The sequence below is a fragment of the Spathaspora passalidarum genome, assembly GCF_000223485.1.
Source record: "Spathaspora passalidarum NRRL Y-27907 unplaced genomic scaffold SPAPAscaffold_8, whole genome shotgun sequence".
NCBI lineage: Eukaryota > Fungi > Ascomycota > Pichiomycetes > Serinales > Debaryomycetaceae > Spathaspora > Spathaspora passalidarum.
Window position 1 is genome coordinate 197,270 of NW_006767432.1, and position 24,012 is coordinate 221,281.

At 39.7% G+C, this 24,012-nt stretch overlaps 11 protein-coding genes across 11 annotated transcripts; 7 read left to right on the forward strand and 4 right to left on the reverse strand. All coding sequences in view use genetic code 12, as the record gives it.

Moving 5' to 3' along the window:
• Window positions 1-195: 195 nt before the first annotated feature.
• On the forward strand, window positions 196-3,042 carry PFK2 (6-phosphofructokinase subunit beta; the record flags this gene model as incomplete). Its single annotated transcript, XM_007377633.1, has 1 exon — window positions 196-3,042. One exon carries the CDS (start codon window positions 196-198, stop codon window positions 3,040-3,042), a length of 2,847 nt encoding a protein of 948 aa, XP_007377695.1.
• A 130-nt stretch (window positions 3,043-3,172) lies between these two features.
• Window positions 3,173-4,493, forward strand: SPAPADRAFT_158132 (uncharacterized protein; the record flags this gene model as incomplete). Its single annotated transcript, XM_007377634.1, has 1 exon — window positions 3,173-4,493. The coding sequence occupies one exon, from the start codon at window positions 3,289-3,291 to the stop codon at window positions 4,078-4,080; it is 792 nt and encodes a 263-aa protein (XP_007377696.1).
• A 554-nt stretch (window positions 4,494-5,047) lies between these two features.
• FAA2-3 (Faa2-3p) lies at window positions 5,048-7,294 on the forward strand (the record flags this gene model as incomplete). Its single annotated transcript, XM_007377635.1, has 1 exon — window positions 5,048-7,294. The coding sequence occupies one exon, from the start codon at window positions 5,048-5,050 to the stop codon at window positions 7,292-7,294; it is 2,247 nt and encodes a 748-aa protein (XP_007377697.1).
• Window positions 7,295-7,500: 206 nt separating this feature from the next.
• Window positions 7,501-9,050, forward strand: RVB2 (RuvB family ATP-dependent DNA helicase reptin; the record flags this gene model as incomplete). The annotated part of the gene is made up of 2 exons (XM_007377636.1): window positions 7,501-7,520; window positions 7,577-9,050. 2 exons carry the CDS (start codon window positions 7,518-7,520, stop codon window positions 9,017-9,019), a joined length of 1,446 nt encoding a protein of 481 aa, XP_007377698.1.
• On the reverse strand, window positions 9,009-9,659 carry VMA11 (H(+)-transporting V0 sector ATPase subunit c'; the record flags this gene model as incomplete). Its single annotated transcript, XM_007377637.1, has 1 exon — window positions 9,009-9,659. One exon carries the CDS (start codon window positions 9,618-9,620, stop codon window positions 9,129-9,131), a length of 492 nt encoding a protein of 163 aa, XP_007377699.1.
• Window positions 9,660-9,831: 172 nt separating this feature from the next.
• Window positions 9,832-10,674, forward strand: SPAPADRAFT_63557 (MIND complex subunit; the record flags this gene model as incomplete). The annotated part of the gene is made up of 1 exon (XM_007377638.1): window positions 9,832-10,674. The coding sequence occupies one exon, from the start codon at window positions 9,877-9,879 to the stop codon at window positions 10,546-10,548; it is 672 nt and encodes a 223-aa protein (XP_007377700.1).
• A 347-nt stretch (window positions 10,675-11,021) lies between these two features.
• On the forward strand, window positions 11,022-15,890 carry IQG1 (Iqg1p; the record flags this gene model as incomplete). Its single annotated transcript, XM_007377639.1, has 3 exons — window positions 11,022-11,053; window positions 11,087-12,224; window positions 12,384-15,890. The coding sequence occupies 3 exons, from the start codon at window positions 11,022-11,024 to the stop codon at window positions 15,888-15,890; spliced, it is 4,677 nt and encodes a 1,558-aa protein (XP_007377701.1).
• CRN1 (Crn1p) lies at window positions 14,426-18,028 on the reverse strand (the record flags this gene model as incomplete). Its single annotated transcript, XM_007377640.1, has 2 exons — window positions 14,426-17,853; window positions 17,920-18,028. The coding sequence occupies 2 exons, from the start codon at window positions 17,922-17,924 to the stop codon at window positions 15,945-15,947; spliced, it is 1,914 nt and encodes a 637-aa protein (XP_007377702.1).
• Window positions 18,029-18,616: 588 nt separating this feature from the next.
• Window positions 18,617-19,024, forward strand: SPAPADRAFT_63561 (uncharacterized protein; the record flags this gene model as incomplete). Its single annotated transcript, XM_007377641.1, has 1 exon — window positions 18,617-19,024. One exon carries the CDS (start codon window positions 18,630-18,632, stop codon window positions 18,972-18,974), a length of 345 nt encoding a protein of 114 aa, XP_007377703.1.
• On the reverse strand, window positions 18,923-21,162 carry PRT1 (translation initiation factor eIF3 subunit b; the record flags this gene model as incomplete). Its single annotated transcript, XM_007377642.1, has 1 exon — window positions 18,923-21,162. The coding sequence occupies one exon, from the start codon at window positions 21,151-21,153 to the stop codon at window positions 19,021-19,023; it is 2,133 nt and encodes a 710-aa protein (XP_007377704.1).
• Window positions 21,163-21,194: 32 nt separating this feature from the next.
• Window positions 21,195-23,955, reverse strand: SPAPADRAFT_68792 (uncharacterized protein; the record flags this gene model as incomplete). Its single annotated transcript, XM_007377643.1, has 1 exon — window positions 21,195-23,955. One exon carries the CDS (start codon window positions 23,953-23,955, stop codon window positions 21,295-21,297), a length of 2,661 nt encoding a protein of 886 aa, XP_007377705.1.
• Between the last annotated feature and the right edge of the window lie 57 nt (window positions 23,956-24,012).

Sequence of the window (24,012 nt, forward strand, 5' to 3'; positions counted from 1 at the left end):
ACAACAAACTTCCGGAGTTGCTTGGTAATTGTGCACCAGTGCACGACCAGTGTTGTCCTAATCTGCTCCCATTGAAAATGAAACTCCTCATCAGTTGATGTTATATGTTTCATTTTTTTCTTTTATTTAAACAATTGAGTTTCCCAGACAATTGGCTAAAGAAACAATCAAACGTCAAGTGTTTTCTCAGTCACAATGTTGTCAATTGTTAATGGAACATCAACCATTTCGTTGACTGCAGGAAGCTCAACTTCCTTAAGTCATGCCATTAACTTTTACACTAATATCCTTGGACTTAATTTACATTCTGAAACCGACAATATCACATACTTGGCTAACAACTATGACAAATTAATCGTCGAATTGATCTTTGATCCGGCCAAGGGGCTCACCGAGGAGCAAATCCAAACACGTACTCAAGAAATCCACGACAAGTTAAACCAAACCGATTGGAGAAGTCTTGATGAAACTATTGTGGTTAAAGTCAACAATATTGTTAGTTTGATCGAAACATTACAAACTTTTAAACATGTGGTTCAAATTACCCCCAATGAATTGTTTCCTAATGAAGTATATTGCGTTGATCCATTAGGCTACGTCATTGGGTTCACCGCCGTGTCTAACCCCTTAACTTTGCAACCTCCCTTACAGAAATTAAAACCTAACATGGGTGCCGGTACTCCTTCCAGTTTTATGATGTCGCAAGCAGGCTCCCAATCGGGCATCATAACGGATGATCTTCCTAAGCGTAACGTTGGGATTATGACTTCGGGTGGTGATGCCCCAGGTATGAATGCTGCTGTTCGAGCAGTGGTCAGAGCCGCTATCTTCAGAGGCTGTAAAGCATTTGCAATCAAGGAAGGCTACACTGGTTTAGTCGAAGGTGGCGAAGATTACATCAAGGAAATGAAGTGGCAAGATGTTAGAGGGTTGCTTTCGGAAGGTGGTACCAACATTGGTACTGCCAGATGTATGGAATTTAAAGAACGTTGGGGTAGATTACTTGGATGTAAGCATTTGATTGAAGCCGGAATTGATGCATTGATTGTATGTGGTGGTGATGGTTCTTTAACCGGGGCCGATTTGTTCCGTGCCGAATGGCCAAGTTTAATTCAAGAATTGTTGGAAACCAACCAAATCACGCAAGAACAATATGATCGCCACAAGCATTTGTACATTTGTGGTATGGTTGGATCAATTGATAATGATATGGCCACTACTGACTCTACCATTGGTGGATACAGTTCTTTGGAAAGAATTTGTAAGGCGATCGATTACATTGATGCTACTGCCTCGTCACATTCGCGTGCCTTCGTTGTTGAAGTCATGGGTAGACATTGTGGTTGGTTGGCACTTATGGCTGGTATTGCTACTTCGGCCGATTATATCTTCATTCCTGAAAAGCCATCCAGCAGTAAAGTTTGGCAAGACCAAATGTGTAACATTGTTGGTCAACATAGAGCCAAGGGTAAGAGAAAGACCATTGTTATTGTGGCTGAAGGTGCCATCACGTCTGATTTACAACCAATTTCTTGTAAAGATGTTAAGGATGTCCTTGTGAACAGATTGGGATTAGATACCAGAATCACTACTTTGGGGCATGTCCAACGTGGTGGTACTGCTGTTGCGTTTGATAGAATATTGGCTACTTTGCAAGGGGTAGAAGCAGTTAAAGCTGTGTTGGAATTGACTCCAGATACTCCATCGCCCTTGATTGCCATTGATGAGAACAAGATTTGTCGTAAACCATTAGTTGAAGCCGTGGAAAAGACCAAGAATGTCGCGGCTGCCATTAGTGAACGTGACTTTGAAAAAGCCATGTCGTTGCGTGATTCCGAATTTAAAGAACATTTGGCTAATTTCATGTCTATGAACTCTGCTTGTCATAATGAACCTACTTTACCACCAGAACAAAGAAAACGAATTGCCATTATTAACATTGGTGCACCTGCCGGTGGTATGAATTCTGCCGTATATGCCATGGCCACTTATTGTATGTCTAGAGGTCACACCCCTTATGCTATCCATAACGGATTCTCGGGTCTTTCTCGTCACGAAAGTGTTAAGCTGATTGATTGGATTGATATTGAAGGGTGGAACTTAATCGGGGGTTCCGAGATTGGTACTAATAGATTTACCCCTGAAGAAACCGATGTTGGGATGATTGCTAACTATTTTGAAAAGTATCAGTTTGATGGGTTGATTCTTGTTGGTGGGTTCGAGGCATTTGTTAGTTTAGAACAATTGGAAAGAGCTAGATCTATGTATCCGGCATTCAGAATTCCTATGGTGTTGATTCCTGCCACTATTTCCAACAATGTTCCCGGTACTGAATATTCTTTAGGTGCCGACACTTGTTTGAATTCTCTTATGGATTACTGTGATGTTGTCAAGCAATCTGCTAGTGCCACCAGAGGACGAGCATTCATTATTGAAGTTCAAGGTGGTAACTCGGGGTATATTGCTACTTATGCCCAATTGATTAGTGGTGCTCAAGTAAGTTATGTTCCTGAAGAAGGAATCCAATTGGATCAACTTGAAATGGATATACATTCACTTAAGGAATCATTTGCTGTGGAAAAGGGCATGACCAAAGCCGGTAAGCTTTTACTTAAATCCACTAATGCATCCAAGGTTTTAACTCCCGGTGTTCTTGCTGACATTATCAATTCTGAATCCGGAGGTGAGTTTGATACCCGAACTGCTATTCCGGGACATGTCCAACAAGGTGGGTTGCCTTCGCCAATTGACAGAACCAGGGCCGATAGATTTGCCATCAAGGCAGTGCAATTCATTGAAGAAAATTGCGATAAAATGTGTGGATTGAGATACAGTTTGGAGTTCCCACGGGAAGATAAGACAATCACTCGCACCGCAGCAGTATTGGGGATCAAAAGTTCACATTTACGATTCACTTCCATTCGACAATTGTACGATTATGAAACTGAATTGAACAAGAGAATGCCCAAGAAGATTTTCTGGTCGCTGACTAGAGAGATTGCTGATCAATTGGTTGGTAGAACTAAAATTGTTAGAGCTTGAGGGAGGTTTTATTTTTTATATATATAGTTTAACGCTTTTGTTTGAATATAATAGATGTATAAATTGAGTAAACTTATATTGAAGAGGATGTCATTCTCAGCCACACGAATAAAAAAAAAGAAAATGTATACACAAGTTGACATCGTCTAGTTACAACCAAGTTAATGCCTTCTAGTGCACGACTCGCCATAATCAAATCACCAATCTATATTATCACAGCAGTTTATTTAATCAATTCAAGAAAAAATGAGTGTGGACACCGGCGTAACCAGCGATCTCCGAAATGAAATCATTGGTTGTAAAGACAAACAGCAACTTGTTCAGTTACGACAACAACTTGATAGTGTGCAACTATCAATCGATCTAACTGCATCTACTACATTCGAACAGAAGCGAATCAAAGAATTGATTGAAGGTTTGTATAGAATAATTGACAACAAACAGGTGCAGCTTTCAATGACCAGATTTGAATTTGTTGGTGAGCCTATACCTCCCGCAAATCCTAGAAGAACTGCTGTTACATTAGTAGAGAGCAATGACGAGCAAAAAAGTTCAGGTTCGGCTATAGTCAAGTTAAATAGTGACAAGTATGAGATTTCTGATGATCGATATGTTCTAATCGCGTCGCTGGTACGGTCTATAATATCCACAGCGAGTGCGTCCCCTCCACCATCAATCCATATGAAAAATGCGCAAGGTTCCATTTGCAGTCTTGCCAGTAAAGGGCCTATTTTTATACACAACGTAAACAACAGTATACTTGTACTATCATGTCATCAAGCTAGACTACACAACATTCACAATTCTATAATCATAGTGAATGTCCAGAACAATCGAATTATAATTGAAGATTGTGATGGATTGGTAGTTAACGACATTGAAGTTGATGACTTCAATCATCCTACAAAGGAAACTGCCAATCCTCATTACAAGATAATGAGTCGAGACAAACAAGAAAATATTTTGAAAACAATTGGCGATTGTTCTGTTGATCAATTACCCGTTGTAATCCGTGAATGTCTTGCGAAGTTCGAGTGAATTTTGGTATGTCAATACGCTTGGGGTTTCCATAGACGGATTGTGCTTGTCGCGTCTATTTCCTATTTGGGTTGATCCCGCCACATTATACCCAGGGTAATACAGAGAAACTGATCAACCATGCGCATATCCAGGAAGGTATATTCATGCTTATAATCCACTGGTTGCAACAAATTGAAAAATTGGAGCTGGTTTAAGTTTACAATGGTTAGTGTGGGGCTGCAAATTGTGGTCGGGGGCAAATATGTGTAAAGCTTAGCTCGGTAAATTTTTGACGTGGGATTTCGCTCAAGCTCCTCGGGAATTCTTTTTATTTATTTTTTTTTTTTGCTCTCGGTAGTTTTTTTTTTCAATTCTACCCCCACAATCGGAGTGAAGTGCCGACCAAATAACACAAACCCCACTATACTAGCAACCACTATGTTCATTTACATGAATTGTTTAGCAGTCATAAACTTTCGTGATGATACACTATGGATAAGAAAAACATTCCAGTATAAAACGGGGAAACCCCTTTTGCAACTGGTTCTAAATGTGGACTAGTACGTACTGGTACCTCCTATTTATTGTCAAACTACAAAGAGATGTATGATCGACTCCTCTTCTCGGCATTTCCGCTTTCCACAAACGCCTTTATTATCTTGGTTGGCTTTTTAGGAGTTTCGGTTTATTCACCTTTGTTAAATTTCAGTTTGGGCTACCCCACACCAAATGTTAGCAGCCAAAGATTATCCCGAAATGCGAACAAACATCCACACATCAATACAAATTCCAACAATACAATTAAGACACCCCCACCAATACTCCGAAACAATGAGTCTCCCCTCTTGAAAAAGATTCTAGCTGCTCCACATCTAGCTTTTATAAATAGTCTGGCGGATTCCTTGTTTTACAGATGAGCTAGTCTAATTTAGTCTGAAAGGAAGAAGAACGTATCTTTCTTTGTCTAATAACTTAGTTGCTAACCATGTCATTACCATCTATTGCTGATACCGATTCGGTATTTGCATCCGACGATAAACCTTATGTTTTTGAAAATCCCAATGATCTCCCCATTGAAACTTTAATCAACCACATTTTACCTTACCCGCAAGAGTACGCCAATAGATCAGTCAAGATCCCCGGCACTGCTGAACCTGGCCATACTGAAATCTACCGTAATCTGGCTTGTCCTGGAGGGATCAAGTCCATGTTGGTTCCGGGAATGGACACATATGCTAAGGTGTTTAATTCTACCGCTGAAAGACATCCAGACCGTCCTGTTTTTGGGGTCCATGAATATGATTACGAAAATGAACAACATCTTGAACGTTACAAGATTATCAGTTACAGTGAAGCTCAAGAAAGAAAGAGAAATTTTGCCAGTGGGTTGTTCTTTTTGCTTGAATCTAATCCATACAAAGACCTCAATTTAGAATCACATAGAAAGATTGATAATCACAAGAAGGATTACAAAAGTTACAACAGTGATGATCTTTCATTTGTGGTTGCCATGTATTCTGGTAATCGTGTTGAGTGGGTATTGACTGATTTAGCATGTTCTTCCAACTCCGTCACTAGTACTGCATTATACGACACCTTAGGTCCCAAGGCATCGCAATACATTTTGGAAACTACTGAGTGTCCCGTGATTGTCTCTGCTAAGGAACACATTAAGCATTTAATTGAACTTAAGGAACAAAACCCAACCAGTTTGTCTTCGCTTATCTTGCTTATCTCCATGGATCCATTGACCAAGAAAGACGCTGAATTGATTAGATACGCCGAAAATAACAAGATCAAATTGTTTGAATTCAGTCAGGTGGAAAGGACCGGTGCCATTTTCCCTCGTGCTGAATGCGAACCAAACCCAGACACTGTGTTTACCATCAGTTTCACTTCCGGTACTACTGGATCAAACCCTAAGGGGGTTCTCTTGCCACAAAAGTCGGCTTTGTGTGCTATTTTGGCCTACTCGTTGCAAGTTCCCCATCATCAAAACACCAAGGAATTCTGTTTCCTACCATTGGCCCATATTTTTGAAAGATGTATGTTGTCCAGTGTCTTTTTCTTTGGTGGATCCACGGGGTTCCCCAGATTAGGAGGTACTCCATTGACATTATTTGAAGATTTGAAATTATGGAGACCTACTTTCATGGCCAATGTTCCTAGAATCTTTACCAAGTTGGAGGCAGGTATTAAAGCAACCACCGTCGACTCTTCGTCTCCATTGACCCGTTCTTTGTATAATTCTGTTATTGAAGCTAAAATTAACAGAATGCAATCCAAAGACGGTCACAAAGGTAACCACTACATCTATGACAAGTTGTTCATCAAGAAGTTGAGAACCTTGATTGGGTTTGACGATATTGAATTTGTATTCACTGGTTCGGCACCAATCTCCCCAGACTCCATTGAGTTCCTCAAAGCCAGTTTGGGTATGGGTATGATTCAAGGATATGGGTTGACTGAAAGCTTTGGTGGTATTTCCATGTCCCAGCCCTATGAAGCTAAAGTTGGTACCTGTGGTGCTATTTCTCCTAGTGCTGAATGTAGATTAAGAGAGATTCCGGAAATGGGATACCTGAAGAATGACAAGGGTGGACCAAGAGGGGAATTACAGTTGCGTGGTCCTCAAATCTTTACCAAGTATTACAAGAATCCAGATGAAACCGCCAAGGCTTTGAGCGAGGATGGGTGGTTTAGTACCGGTGATGTTGCTCAAATCACAGAAGAAGGTAAGTTGAAGATTATTGATCGTGTCAAGAACTTCTTTAAGTTATCTCAAGGTGAATATGTCACTCCTGAAAAAGTGGAAAATGTTTACTTGTCCGGTAACTCTATCTTGACCCAATGTTATGCCCATGGTGATCCATTGCAATCGTTCTTGGTGGGTATTGTCGGTGTTGACCCAACTAACATTGTGGATTACTTGAGAAACCAGTGTAATGTTCAATTAGACGATTTGTCCACTGAATCAAAGATTCTTGCTGTATGCAACAAGCCGGAAATCAAAACGAGAATCTTGTTGAATTTGAACCAAAATTTGAATGGTAAATTGAACGGATATGAAAGATTGCACAATATTTATATTGAGTTTGAACCATTGAGATTGGATAGACAAGTGGTTACTCCGACCCAAAAGTTGCGAAGACCTATTGCTGCTAAATTCTTCAAGAAGCAAATTGATGATATGTATGATGAAGGGTCAATTGTCAAGAAACCAAGATTGTAGATGTTTATATTTGACTAGTTTATAGGAATAAAGTAAAAGCTAACAGTTATATCCATGTGCATAGGTGCTACCAACCGATCTGTCAAATCCTTTTTGCCACGACATTTTTGTTGTTTTTTTTTTTTGTCAGAAATGTCGCATTTTGACCATGTTGGAAAAAAAGGCGAAATCTCATCAAATGGTGAAAAACCTACTAACAACAAACTAATAGCAGTAAACACAAATGGTATGTGCAATTGTACTTGACTATCAATCATAACACATTACTAACGGAATATGCAGTCGGCATCAATCACCACCAAGTCCACAAGTACGCAAGATGCGTCCAGTCTCTCACTTATCGCCGCCCATTCCCATATCTCTGGGTTGGGCCTCGATGACAATTTACAACCCAAGGAAAGTTACCAAGGTATGGTTGGCCAATTACAGGCCCGTAAGGCTATGGGTGTCATTTTGAAGATGATTCAAGCCGGAAAGATTGCAGGAAGAGCAGTTCTCTTGGCTGGTCCTCCAAGTACCGGTAAGACTGCGCTTGCCATGGGATTGAGCCAGAATCTTGGTGCTGAAGTCCCATTCACAGCTATTACTGGATCTGAGATTTTTTCATTGGAATTGAGCAAGACCGAACTGTTGACCCAAGCATTTAGAAAGTCTATTGGAGTCAGAATCAAGGAAGAAACCGAAATGATTGAAGGGGAAGTTGTCGAAATTCAAATTGACCGTTCCATTACTGGTGGTCACAAGCAAGGAAAGTTGACTATCAAGACTACTGATATGGAAACCATTTACGAATTGGGTAATAAAATGATTGAAGGTTTGACAAAAGAGAAAGTCTTGGCTGGGGATGTTATCTCTATTGACAAGGCCCTGGGTAAAATTACCAAGTTAGGGAAATCATTCACTAGAGCCAGGGATTATGATGCCATGGGACCAGAAACTAAATTTGTGCAATGTCCAGAAGGTGAGTTGCAAAAACGTAAAGAAGTGGTTCACACTGTTTCCTTGCACGAAATTGACGTTATAAATTCCAGACAACAGGGGTTTTTGGCCTTGTTTTCCGGGGACACTGGTGAAATTAGACAAGAAGTTAGAGATCAAATCAACACTAAAGTAGCTGAATGGAAAGAAGAAGGAAAAGCTGAAATTGTTCCTGGTGTGTTGTTTATTGACGAAGTTCATATGTTGGATATTGAATGTTTTTCATTTATTAATCGTGCGTTGGAAGATGAATTCTCCCCCATTGTGATTATGGCCACCAATAGAGGTATTACTAGAACTAGAGGCGCCAATTATAAATCTCCACATGGATTGCCTATGGATTTATTGGATAGATCAATCATTGTTCATACTACTTCATACAGCGGAGATGAAATCAGGACGATTCTTTCCATCAGAGCCAACGAAGAAGAAGTTGACTTGACTGGTGATGCCCTTGCATTGTTGACTAAGATCGGACAAGAAACCAGTCTAAGATATGCTAGTAATTTAATTGCTGTTTCTCAACAAATTGCTGCTAAAAAGAGAAACACCAGTGTTGAATTACAAGATATTAAACGAGCATACATGTTGTTTTTGGATTCTGACAGATCAGTACAATACTTGGAAGAAAACTCTTCTCAATACATTGACGATTCTGGTAATGTTACTTTTGGACAACAAGTAGCTGATTCTGAACCAAAGCTAGAAGATAAACCAGTAGAAGATGATAAGATGGAAACTGATTAGAATGTTTATGTGTATTTTTATATATATATATAAAAAAAAAAGAAAAAGTTCTATTGTAAGTACAACTATATGTAGTGGTTTACACGGCGTGGAAAAGACGATTGGTAGATTAACCACTTCCCTTGGTGTTCAAGATTAAGGCAATAATCATGCCATACAATCCCAAAACTTCAGCGAAAATCAAAATCAAGACGATACCAACAAATAATCTTGGTTGGTGCATGAATTGTCTCACCCCTTCATCACCAACAATCCCAATTGCATAGCCGGAAGCCAAACAAGAGAAACCAACCGCTAAACCACAGGCTAAATGCATGAATCCATTAAACAAGGAATATCTTTCGGTTGGCGACAATCCACCAGCAATCAAAACAGCCACGACTAATCCGTACACTGACAATATACCGGACATGACCACGGGGATCAATGACTTCATAATAAGTTCTGGTTTAAAAGTACCAATACCAGCAATACCAATCCCGGACTTGGCTGTTCCAATGGCAGCACCTGCACATGATAATATCATGGCGGCGGCACATCCACCGAATCCCAAGAAAGGAGCAAAGGCTGGATAATATTCATCACCAAATGCCTCTGACATTGTGTAATAGTATAATTGTTAAGATGATGTTGGTCAGTTGAACTCTCCCTTTACTTGTCTGTTTTTTTCCTCTTCCAATTTGAAGGATTTCATGTGTGGTTTTTGTCGCGACATTGGCTGGGTCAGTGTCGCAAAGATAGTGCGACAATCACCAAAGCCAAAACAATAAACAACAACAACAACAATTTAAAAAGCTGCCAAAATACCTACCAAGGATTACACACCACCTGCTCTTAGCACATTATACTCGATAAATATGGACCAATCTCCTGATGACGGAAAGATTACTCTTTCCAGAGACGATCTTAGATATGTGTATAACCAATTGTACATCAGCACTATGGATAGATTGAATCTTCATCTACCTACAGAAGAGAACGATCCTATGAAGAATCAAGTGGCGACAATATTAAACGAGTTCTTATTAAATGTGTTTGATGATGCCCGTCATTCGTTGATTGTTGATGGTGTGGCTGACGATAAACCAATAAGTGAAGTTTTGGCCCTCCCTGAACGACAGGAAGTGGTAGAGCCATTTGATGTGGAGCTCAACCAACAATTAAAAGACACATTGTTAGAGTTTGAGAACGAGATTGTCAAATCAACAACGCAAAAAAGAGAGTTGCCCAAACAGGCAGCAGCAGAGTATGAGAAGTTTGTCGATCGAGTCGACCAGGGGGTATCAGAATACTTGGCCAAGATTGACGAGGAAGTAGAAGTTATAAATAACCAGGAGTCATTTGACTTTGAAATAGAAGACAAGGATATACCTTATGAAGAATTACGGGCCAAGTACTTGGACACATTAGAAAAGTTGGATGAATTAAAACAAATAGTTCCTGAAACCGAATCCAGACTAGAAAGGGATCTCCAAACCATGGCATTTCTTGAACAAGCATATGAAAGACAGAAAAGGGAAGAATTGTAATTATTGTAATTTTAGATCTATAATATGTTAATGAACTTGTTAATAGTGTCTCGTTATGTAATCGAGACAATGTCGTTACACCTCCCCCCCCCCCTTCTTCTGTTTATACTTAATTTAATATCATGCATCGTTTTTTCCTGTTGCCAAGTGTCAGTTGATTGGACAACGCACACATTGCATTCGCCCGTCTGAGGGGTGGTGGGGCTGCTGCTACCCCTAAGTTCTCGTGTATCTAATGGGAATGGTGATGTTTGTTTTTTCCCTACGTGTTAGTTCACTGAAATTGGTTGTAAACGCAATCGTTGGTCTGTTTACACTTGTTCCCAATTAGGAAAATTGATAACATCCACTGGTGCCCTAAAAATTGTAAATACATAAAAATGTTCAAGGGAATTACAAGAAACTTCTTCCGCTTTCCTTAGTCAATTCTTACTAGCCTAAATAATACCCCTACAATTTACTCATTGGTTACAATGAGTAGTCCTGTTAAAAACATTGCCTCAAGGTATTTGGATGCCTTAAACAATGATAACACCAGCCCTTTGCAACCTTCACTAAAACATAATTCATCACCCATAAAACGAGGAATGAAGACACTGACAGACAACCCTGATCTTGACGTCTTAGCGAAACAATTGAATATCCGTGGCCAGGATAACACAACCAGCCCCACCAAAACTGCCTTGCTAAGAGAACGGTTTGAGTCTCCATCAGTCACTGTATCATCATTTAAAAGTCCCCTGAGTATATCACCGTTTAGTTCGGTTGGATCCAATGGGTCTACAACAAGCCCAACTAAACGTAATTCTACTGTTTCCGATAATGAGTTGACTCCTAGTTGGGCTAATAAAAACTATAGAGACAATCTCAAATCTCCGTCCAAATTCAAATCCAATACAGCTACCACATCTAAACCTACACTTAAGCCATTGAATGAACCAATATCAACTCCAAAACCAGAGCCAACCTCCAAATCTAGAACTTCAAGTCCTGTATTTAACTCACCAACCAACAACTGTTCTCGTGACTCCCCCGGCTATGAATACTTATGTCGTATCCAAGCTATCAAGTCGTGGTTAATTCAAGTATTGCAAGAAGACATTGAGCAATCACCAGCCACGTTAATCTCATACATTAGAAATGGGATCCATTTGGCAAAATTAGCCAATGTCATATTACCGAACAAACGAAATGTCTTTCTTAAGGATTCAAAATTACAATTCAAGCACACCGAAAACATCAACCGATTCTTTACTTTGTTGGATTTCTTGAATGTTCCTGATTTATTCAGATTTGAATTGACCGATCTTTATGATGCTAAAAATGTCCCCAAGGTTTGGTTTTGCTTACATGCGTTGAGTTATATATTGAACATATCTGATCCAACTTATCCCAAGATTGAAAGCGTGGTTGGAAAACTAGAATTTGAAGATGATGATATAAGAATTGCCAATCGAGCCTTGATTGGTGCGCCATTGCCTAATTTTGACAGTGCAGATAATGGTAAGGAAGAAGAAGACAATACGTATATGAATAAGATTACTTCGCCAGCAAAGGTGCCTACCCGTCAAGAACCACCAAGGCAAGATCCAGTATTTACAAAGAAACCATCTCCTAAGCAAACTGTCCTTGTTGATCCATTCAGGGAAGAAGAAATTGAAGAAGAGCCTGTGGAGGTACCGGTGGAAGAACCAATGGAAGAACCAGAAGTAGAACCAGAAGAACCACCACAACATCTAGTCATTCAACCATTGAAGGCGCCATTTTCTCCAATTAGAGACACATTTGAAGAAGAACCAAAGCCAGTCTCTCTGGGCTATGAAGTCGATACCAAGTCCCAATATTATACCCCAGAACTTCAAACCCACTCCGTCAACATTATAAAATTCCAATCCTTGGCTCGTGGTGCCAATTTTAGATATTCCATGTTTGTCAAAAAGATTATGTTGAAGTCATATCAGGATGAATTCACTATGTTGTTTTCTATAATTCGAGGTAATCATGCTAGATTGAAGACCATACATAGACACCGTGTTGAATTAAGAGTTTACACTCCTGAAATCACACAATTACAAGCTATTATTAGAGGAAAGTTTATTCACAATAAGAAGCCTGAAGTTGACACAACCAAGATTACCACTTTCCAAGGTCAATGTCGAGGCAGTCTTGTTAGAAAGAATACTAGCAATATTAGAAAAGTATTGGAACGTGAAGAATCAAATATTGTTAAATTACAATCTCGTGTTCGAGCAAGTTTGGTCTATTATAAGACCAGCAAGGCCATTGAGATCAAAAACAACATGTTGTCATCCATAGTGGGTCTTCAATCTGGTGCTCGTAGATTATTATCCCAAAGGAAGTCCAATTCTTGCAACATAGATGAGGAGTCAATAATAACCATCCAATCAATCATCCGTCATAACTTGGTCATTGATGATATTAACTACAAACATGCGAAAATCAGAAACAACAAGAAAAATATCATTGAGTTCCAAAGTATTGCAAGAGGTGCCATTGCTAGAACAAGATTGTGTAACACTGTGTTGATTAATTTATTGTTTGAAGATGAGAATTTGAATTATCTCTATGCTATAGTTAGAGGAAAGAACTCGAGAAGGGAATTCAATGAGAAGAAACTAGAATTGAAGAAGTATGAGCATACTTCGATTCTTCCTGTACAAACACTCTTCCGTGGTGTGTTATGTCGATTTGCCAAGGAGATTAAATTAGATGATGCTTATCAACAAGTCGATTCCCTTATTCATTTACAATCCATCTTCCGTGGTCAATTGGTAAGAAAGGAACATAAGCAATTAAAGAAATATTATGAAAGAAATGTGGGTCTTGTCATCAAAGCCCAGGCTATTCTACGTCGTGCATTTGTCCAGAATGCCTACCAGGCATTAATCTCTTCCAAGAATCCTTCACTTACTGTGATTAGAAAATTCGCCCATTTGTTATCAACCAGTGATCGTGATTATGAAGAAGAGATGGAATTATCCGAAGCTAAGGATGTGATTATCGAAAAGTCAAAGCGTAATGAAGAATTGGAAAATCAGATTGATCATTTGGATATCAAGTTGAAATTATTGGATAAGAATAAAATCACTATTGAAGAATTTTCCAAGCCTAATAAATTCAAGAAATCGACTAATGTGGTTACAAATGCTGTCAATGTTAAGAATTTGGAAAAGATGAATAAAGCCTCTAGAAAGAGAATTGAATTATACCAAACATTGTTCTACTTTTTGCAAACTAGACCCAATTACATGGTTAGATTGTATAATACGTTATCTTATGAGGAGAAGGATACCAAGTTTGTCAAGGAATTGCAAAATTATATTGTTCAGTTGTTCCCTGTTCACAATGCCTCCAAATCAAGGGAAGAGTTCTTTTTCATGAAATTTATCTTGAGCCTTATGGAAAGTGATATTAACAGAGCTAGGAACATCAGTGATATTACCAAATCCCAGTTGACTTTCTGGATTGATTATTTCTTACAATTTAACAATTCATCAGTACAAAGGCAACATTTGAAATTAATCATGGGTAAATTTGTCGTTAGATTAGTTGAGAATGATGAGATTGATTTTGAATCGGATCCTACCCTTATTTACAATAGCTTAATTGAGCATGAAATCAAGATTCATGGTTCTTCAAGTCGCGAACGCCACATTTCTCCTCAAGCAGCCATTAAACAGGCTGAAGTTTCTTCAAAGTTTGTTGAAAATCTTATGGGATTGCGTGAAACATCGACTACATTGTTAACATTGCTTGAAACCAATATTTCCAGAATTCCAATTCACGTCAAGGTTATATGTAATCAAGCCTACCATTTATCGCAAGCACAGTTCCCTGACAGAACTGACCAACAACATTTGGCCGTTGCTGGAGTTGTATTCTTTAAGCATTACCTTGCATCGATATTGCACATTCCTGAAAATTACGGGATTTCCACTAATGATCCATTTGATCCAAAGATTCAGAATAAACGTGCTCGAGGTAATTTACTCCATTTAAGTCGGGTCATGCTCCAAGTGTTCTCGATGAAGCCATTCTCGGATAATTTCCTTAAACCATTGAATGATTATATTGTATCCTCGACTGAATCGGTGCGTAGTTTAATTCGTCAAGTTATCAATGTGCGAGATATTGACGCGGAGTATGAATTGAATGAGTATGAGGATATTGTTATTAGCGATCGTCCTGAATTGACAATGAAGATAAACACCATGATATCATTGGAGAAGATTGTGTCCCAGAATATCGATTCTATGGTTCCAGGAACTGATGATCAGTTGTTGCGGGTGGTTAATGAGTTGGATAATTTGGTTAATTCGAGTCACGACATGATGTTTTTGACTGATCTTGGTGCATTGACGCTTAATCTTAACCCAGCTACTAATGAGGATTCCGTGGTTGATGCCAAGACAAAGACTTTGTTTACCCAGGTGAAGAGGTGTATTTTGTATATCATTCGGATCCAACCTGGTGATGAATTGTTGGAGTTGTTGATTTCAGGGATCCAGCCTGCTGACGAGCACAAGTTCAAAGAGATTGTGCTTGCAGAGAGAAGAGAAGCTGAGGAGTCGAATTTGAATGAGAAGAAGAGGCCATACTATAAATCATCACTTGGTGATTTGACCAAGATTACCTACCATGACTTGAAGAAGATGGCGTTGGCGCATATCTTGGAACTTGAATCTATGGGAGAACTCAGCAGACGTAACTCATTCCAAGAGATCTTGAACCAGATTGCTGTTGATATCAAGACGAAGGATACACAAAGGGAGAGAAGGCGTCAACAATTACATGTTATCCGTGCCACCGCGGGTAAGTTGGCAGATAAAGAGAGGTTTCTTCGTAAACAATTGGAGGATTACAATAAACATATCGAGAATGTGCTTTTGCAATTACAAACCAAGCCCAAGGATAAGAAGATTTTCAATATCATTCCTGTTTTCAGTAAACAATATTTCTACCATCGTGAATTGAGAAAGCGGAATAGATTGCCTAGGTTTGGTAGTTACAAGTATTCATCCAAACGATTAATGGAACAACGAGTTTTGCTTGATGTTGGTGGGTTGATGACTCGTTATTATTGCAAATCTTCCAAGTTAGACTTCTTGTTTAGTTGTCATGAAGTTGGAAAGTTCACCATTGAAGCTGCTAATGGTTCCGTGGCCATACCGGGCGCATCAGGGACACTCACCTTGGATGAGATCTTAACCCTTCAATATGAGAACATGCCCAAAATTGAAATGTTTGAAGGACTGGCGGTATTTGATAGTTCAAATCTTATTGCATTGTTATTTAAAAAGTTTTACGATATTAGAGAATAATTTGTTTATTTATTTTTGTTATAGCTAAAAATACAATATAGTGTCTTGTTACATTTACTTCTTTAATAATTGCTCAATCTTGGCTTCTAAGCTTGCTAATCTTTCATCTTTTTCTAAACCAGCTTGAGTTAATTTGGTGACTTGGGATTCTAAGCTTACTACTAAGTTGGCCAATTTTTCAATTGTAGAAGCTAAAGTTGGTTTGGTGGATGGAGTGGCTGAAGCTTCTCTGGCTGGAGTAGCTTCCTTCTTTTCGGCCTTTGGTTCTTCCTTGACTTCCTTTGGTTGTTCCTTTGGTGGTTCTTCCTTAACTTGTTCCTTAGCTTCTACCTTTGGCTCTTCCTTCTTTGGTTCTTCCTTCTTTGGCTCTTCCTTCTTTGGCTCTTCCTTGACTTCCTTTGGCTCTTCTCTTGGAATTTCCTTGGCAATTTCTTGTTGCTTTGGAACTTCTTCCCAGCTTTCATCCTTATCTTCGTGATACTCGGCAGCATCTTCGTCATCGGACTGATCAACAACCTTATTAAGTAAACTATTCACTTCACTGGAAGATTTCAATAATTCATCAACATTTTGAGCAGGAGTAGATCTACCGGAATCTTCCTTGACTTGGGGAGTGGCTGGTTTTGGCGATAATTCCTTAGCTTGTTGTTGTTGTTGTTCTTCTTCTTCCTTCTTCTTTTGTTCGGCTTCTTCTTTAGCTTCGTCAACCTTGACACCTGGTTGAGATTCATGGATTTCTGGTTCAGTACCTTCATACAATGCCTCCATGCTCATCAATAAAGGACCATTGACTTCCTTACCACTCAACCATTCTTCAGCAGTTAATGCTGGCTGTTCACTAGGACAATCTGGGTAGATGTCAGCTTGGAACAATTCAGATCTTCTAGGGACGATAAAAGAAACTGGTTCAATAGAGTTATCTAACACGGTCTTGAACACTCTGCCAATTTCATTTTCTTTGACATTGACTGAATGCTTTGGAATCATGGCAAATCCTCTTTGTGGGTCAGTTGAAGCATATTGGGAAAGTTCAAACAAATTGTCATTTTCATATTCATAGTATCTGATATTACCATCACCTTTACCGGCAATATACAAAATTGAAGTGTCGGGGTCGAATGAGGGAATAAGGACCCCAGAACTGGCATCAACATTGAAGAACCCGTCGATTGGTCCCTTGTCGATATTATTAATGTCCCAAATACCAACTTGACGATCGGATAATCTCGAGAAACCAGTGGTTACGATACGATCGGTGTTACCTAACCAGCAAACTCTTGATGGCTTGGCACCGTTATGGCCTGGACCTTCAGAGATGATCTTACCTGATCTGATATCCCAAACCCTAATCTTCTTGTCTCTGGAAGTAGTGGCTAATAAAGAACCGTTATAGTTGAAGGAAAATGATGCGACCAAGTCCTTGTGTTCTAAAGTGATGACATCTTTACCGGTTTCAAGGTTCCAAATCTTGACGGTATAATCCAACGAGGAAGAAGCAAGGATGTTCTTGGCACATGGATGGAATTCAACAAGTCCTACTTTTCTGGTATGTCCAGACAAGACCTTGACTGGTTCAGTGATGTCCTTGATGTTGTCGTCGGCGTCAACATACTTGTGGAAGGAATAATCTTCGGGGATGTTCCATACTAAGATCTTACCATCATCAGAACAACTGACAATTTGTTGCTTGTCAAATGGGTTGAACGCGGTGTCCAAAACTGGGCCCTTGTGTCCTCTGAATAAAGGAACGGTGTCTGGAGCCTTGCCGACCTCGTTCAAGGGGATGATTGCAAAGGCACCACCACCAGAGATATCCCAGTTGACTGAGAGGTACTTACCGTTGGTATGGATGATGTTTGAATCCCAGGCGTTTTTGGTGATTTTCAAGTTTTCGTAACATGCTTCTCTTTTGGCAGCTTGGCCGAAAACATGACGGTATTTGGAAGCTCTAACGAATTTACCACTGGGAGAGTGTTAGTATGAACCACTACCACAAAAAAAAGGAAAGAGTAAACAATCAATTACTTACCTCATTTTCAAATAATACAAAAGTAGATCAAGTCAATTGGATTAATCAAGTCAAAGTACCTTCAATTCAAATAGAATAAGTGTAGCTGTGAGAATTTCCACTTGTTGTAATTTCAAAAGGGGTGGTGGTTTTCATCAACACATTTTTCCAGTGGGGGGATTTTTGCGTTTGGTCGAATCGCGAACACGAAAATCAACACAAACTATAATCAGCTTAAAGTTAATAGTTAATTCGACTGGATTAAGCTAATCAGATAGCATACGATAGCCTAGTCGAAGCGAAGCGAGATACCCCGCTCGCTCAGCTGCTCGCTCTCTTGCTTGCCCACTTGCTTGCCCACCTGCTTGCTTATCTACTGCAGTGGGTGTTCACTGCGGTTGGGGGCGTATGTTTGATTCCTGCACACAACAGATCACTACATAGGGAAATTTGTCCAGTTGGAATTTGCAGCTTAAATCCAAAAGCGAATCAGCAACTTTCGTGAGTTGTCACGAGCAATGAGAGGAATGCTTTGTCTGGATGCTCCCACCGGTCTGCCTGCATCTCCAGCATACGACAAGTGCAGCTTCGCCTCCCCATCTGATCGGTGTGCCTTCACACGCTTGGTGTACCACTTTTGGCTAAAGTACACTACCCTCTAGGTACAATTTTTTCACCTAACCATCAAGATCTGAACCAACTATTACTGTTATCTCGTGTATTACTAAGCAATGTTAAGATCATTCATACCCAAAGCACAGTTGGTTACTCCAAGATTACTGCTTGCTAGCAGATCTTCAGTATTACAAACTATCCGCCATTACTCCACTCCTCCTGATTCTATGGATGAATATGAATCCAAGATTTACGGTATTTTAGAAAAAGAATTCACACCTTCAAACTTGGAAGTCAAGGACGTTTCAGGTGGATGTGGTTCTATGTTTGCTATCTTGATTGAAAGCCAAAAGTTCAAGGGAATCCCCATGATCAAACAACATAGGTTAGTCAATGAAACCTTAAAAGACGAAATCAAGAACTGGCATGGTTTACAATTAAAAACCAAGGCTGCCGCTTAAAACTAGAATTAATGCTTGTACATAGACTATTAATACACAGATAAAACTACTCGACAATTTCTTCCTTTTCTTCAATGATTTCTTCCTTGATTTCTTCGATAATCTCGGCTTGAACTTCATTGGTTTGCACCTTCTTACCCAAATGCTTAGCTCTGTACTTTCTCCATTCTTCCAAGGCTTGTTTACGGGCCAAAATGGCTTCCTTGAGAGCAGCATCGGCCTCCATGGCATCGTCAACTTCGAATTGAGCACTAAGATCCTTCAAGTTGGCTCTGACCTTCTTCTTATCACCAGATGTCAATAAGGATTCTGGTCTTGGTCTCCAGATAAATTCTCTAAACTGATCAATGGTTTGTTCTCTCAATAAACTACCGGTGAATTCATAAAGTCTGTAACCGTTTTCAATAGAATGCAACCATGATGAAGACCAAGCAGCAACAAATCTTCCAGATGGATCCCAACTCAAGTTGGTCATACCCGAGAACTTGGTGGTGTTCAACAATTTAACATTGGCAGGATTCTTCTTGTTTTCATCGTCAAACGAAACATCAAAGAATTCCAATTCACCAGAAGATCTAGAAATGGTAGCAACAACAACATATCTACCCTTTGGAGACCAGTACACACTGTTGGAATGCTTGTTTTCAATCTTCTTGTAGTTCTTGAAAACACGGGCTTTGCCACCTTTGGCTGATTCAACAGCGTAGAAAGAAATGGTATTCTTTGGAATGGCTGGATTTGGATTACCGTCATCCAATCTAGAAATGGTAACAAATCTTTCTGACTTAGGTTCCCAAGAGAAGTTAATAACCACTTCCTTCAATTCAAGCTTCTCAACCGGGATATCACGTTCACTGGTTCTAAAGAATTCCAAGTTGGAGAAAACGGTCTTACCGGATTTAGTATGACGATCAACCTTGACACACAACAACTTACCTTCATTTTGCCAGTGCATTTTACATCCACTGACTTGGAACAAGTTGATGGTTCTCAACACTTCCTTGGAAGGAACTTGCATCAAGGAAACTCTGGCGGTTTGATTGGTGCTTTCTGGTGTCCAGTAACTCAACACGTATTCACCACCGGGAGTCTTGCTGTTGTGCAATGGAACACCGGCTGGAGCCCATTCGAAATCTTGGATACCTTCAATCTTGACCAACTTCTTGTCCAATAATTGGAAACTTGGGGTTTCGTAAATAGCCAAGGCATCTGGCCCTTGACGAGCACAGTACTTGTCGTCGTGGGACCATTTGACTAAAGGCCATGGCATTTCCTTTTGGCCTTCCAAATGAGGTGGCAAGGCAAAAGTCTTGGCTGGTTCACCAGTGGCCAAGTTCCAGATAACCAACTTGTGGCCCTGAGATTCAGGACCAAATGGGAATGAAGCCCTGTCGGAAATACGGTCAGGTAAAGTGATTGGAACTGGGGATAAAGTAACCATATACTTTTCGTTAGGGGAGAAATCAATTAATCTGACTTGGTTGTGGATATATCTATGAATGCTCTTGAAATCTTCACCACCCCATGATTGAATACCTTGAGGGTGAATGGAGAATAAGTAAGTACCTTTTGGTGAGAACTTGGCATACTTGGAAGTGAATGCTCTTCTTGGTTCAATGACTGGTTCTGGGTCTTGCTTCTTCTTGTTCCAGTAGACACCAACACTGTCGGAAAAGTGCAACACCATTTGGTCTCTACCTTGCTTGTCTTGCAACCAAGACTTCAAGTATCCGTGACTGTGGAATGGGGCAACTTCTGGTTCCTTGAATTCGGATGGGACAGCACCTTCGGCACCAAACTTTTCAATATCGCTCAACTTGTTAACTAAAAGTCTGTGTTTTTGATCCAATTTCTTGCCATGCAATTGACGGATAGCAGCATCGGCCATTTCACTGGTCTTGAATTGAACAAACAAGTAACCCTTGGACTTACCGCCTTCTAAAGGCATGTAGATCCCGTCGTCGCCTTCAACGACTTCGCCAACAGTGCTGAACAACTTTTTCAACACCTTGATCAAAACTGGGACCTTGGCTTCTGGTGCGATTGGGGCACCGTCAACAACAACATAGTTGTCTAACCCGGTGTCGACTTCGTATTTCTCTTCTAAATCGGAGAAATCAATATCGTCCAAATTGATCTCCTTTTCAAGCTGAAGATATTCTTCTTCGGTAAGTGACATCTTTATCTTGGTTCTTTAAAAGTGTAGCGTCTTCTAGAGTGTGAAAATTTTTCTCTGTATATTTTTTTGTGTGTGAACGTATTTCGTGTACTGCATGTAAGAGACTTCAGTGGGTTACATACAGGAAACATGTTTTACTGTCTAATTACCTTTACTGGCCGCAAGTAATTCAGTCAATCGATTGATCTCCATTTCTTGTTCTTTGAATCGTTTTTGAGCTTCCTTATTCTCGAGAACTCGTCTCTCCCTTTCTGCTTTCCACTTGTTACCCAAATCATCCATCCTCAATTTCGATATCGGAGAATATGCCAGCGCTTCAGCCAATTCTTCAATCTGTTGCGTAAGAGCCTTATTCTCTTTCTTTAGTTGTAAAATCTGCTCTCGCTGCATTGAAGAACTATCTGATTGCGCTTTCTTTCCGTTTTCCTTGAGCAACATTCGAATATGGTCATTAACAAGAATGTCAACCGCTCTGGCAAAATACTCAAATATCGACTTGTGCTTATCCCTGAGCTCACCTACATTATCAAAACTCTCCAACTCCGAGATCATATCGTGCAATTTCTCATATTTCAATTTCGGATCCTTCAAAGACGCATCATCGGCAATTTTATTAAACGAATTGATAAACTTGTTAAATTCGGCAAGATCGAATTGAAGCAAGTCCTTATACTGCATTTCCAACAAGGTCAACTTCTTCTGAATGCCCGATTTATCACCGGAATCTTCCACCGTCAACGATATGATATCCGTGAGTTTCTGAACTTTCAGCTGAAGCACAGCATTATCTTTCCTTAGCAGATCAGCAGAATGAGATACTTGGATCCGCTCAGTGTTGAACTTGCGCTGCTTCTCAAGCGACATATCTAATTCGCGCTGCAATTTATCCACGGTCCCTTTCAACGTCCTTGATTCAATGGTTTTCTCATTGAGTCGACTGGTTAATGAGTTGACTTTATTGGCTAACGAATCTTGTAATTTGGCATACTCTTGCTGTAATTTGGTATATTCGTCAACCATGGATGAATATACATTCTGTAAATCTAGATATTTCGTGACTATATTCTCAGGTACAAGACTTGATCGACTGGAAACCCGTGAACTGTCGGTGTCGTGACTAGCTTCTGGCTGGTGTAAATGTTGGTTAACTTCTTCTTGAAGGAGTTTGACTGTATTTTCATATTGTTTCATCTGAGATTTAAACTGTTCATTCTCAAGTTCTAAATACTTGACTTTTTCGGAACCATTGTCTTGGATACTGTTCTTCAATTGTATGAATTTTTCATGCATCAACCCAAAATTACCTTTAATCTTCTTAGACTCGTTGATTTCATTATATAAATCGCTTTCCAATCTTTGAGTTTCAAGTTGGTGTGATTTCACCTTGTCTTCTAAGGACTCCACTGCTTTCAAAAGTCCATCGATAGTGGCGACATATCCATCTATTTCGTCTTGTTTTGATTCCTGTGGTGTGCAAAATAACAACGCAGTAGATTGTTCTAATCGGTTCATCATTTCCAACTTGATCGCATTCAATTTTGTTTCTATGTTAGCAGAGTCCAAGCTCTCGAGCACAGTTCTCAGTGATTCACTAGTTCCATTATCATCGATCATCATATTTATCATGTCATCAACTAACATAAGCCATGTGTCATGATCATTATTTAAATTCCGAAGCTGTTGATCTTTCTCATTGATCATCCTCTCGAATTTTTCCAAGTTGGTATACAAATCTTGGTTCAATTTATACATTTCGTCATAGTCGGCGTTAACTTCTCGCACGGTACGTATACTTGACGGGCTAGTTAAATTATCTTGAAACTTGGTAATTTCATGATTAATATCATATTCGAATTCTCCGCCGTATTTATCGAGTAGCTGTTGAAGAAACTCTTTGTAAAGCTTTATCTGAATCTTGTATCGAAGGATTTCCTTATTCTTTTCGTCAATCACTGATGAAGTAGTGGTATGTTGCGCTGATCTTCCAAATATGTTACTGTCACGGTATACCGGTGGTGTAAACAGACGCGGTGGGTTAGACCGGAATTTACGCCAAGGTGTAGTCATATCCGATCCGTTACGTTTAGGACTAATATCAAACTTTTGTGAGTCAAGAAAGATACCAAATGGTTGAATTCCGGTGTCATCAAATATGGTTGAATTGTGTAAGGTATTCCTAAACGGAGAGTGTTCTTCCTTGGTTATTTTTAATGATTGCATTGATTCCTGAAGGTTTGCTATACTCTCATCAAGATCGGAAGTTGGGGAAAGTGGATGGGTGCCATTAGTGGTGTTGAGTTGGGGTGATCCTTGAAAGTCAACATGGACTTTCCCATCCTCGTGTGGTTTACCGCTAAACTGCAGAGCCATTACTTGGCTCGGCACTTCCTGTTCTTCTTCAATTTCGCGTTCCTGTTCCTCTTGTATATCGCTTATCTGCTCCTGTGATAGCAATTCTGGATGCGATATAAACGGACTTGAATAATCAACTGTATTATAAGTGTTATTTGTATTTATCGGAGAATGCGGGGAAGGTTCCGGCCGAGGTGATATTTCTTGTTGCGATGGTTGCAGAAGTTCTGATTCGTGTTGTGGTTGTGAGGGCGTTTCTTGCGAGGGTGATTCGATGTGCTGTTCACTATTTTCCTCATTCAGATCAGAATCAACCATATCTTCCGCCATGGTGTTTTGTAATTCTACCGGCAGTTTGAAAATGATGTTGGAATGGTTCTGTAACAGATCTACGTCGGAATCCCCGCCAATTGTTCTAGATTCGTGAGAAGAACTACCGTCTGCTGACATATTCAGATGTGGTTTGGTAACAATAGTTGGTAACCAAGTACAAACTTCTGGTTTAAT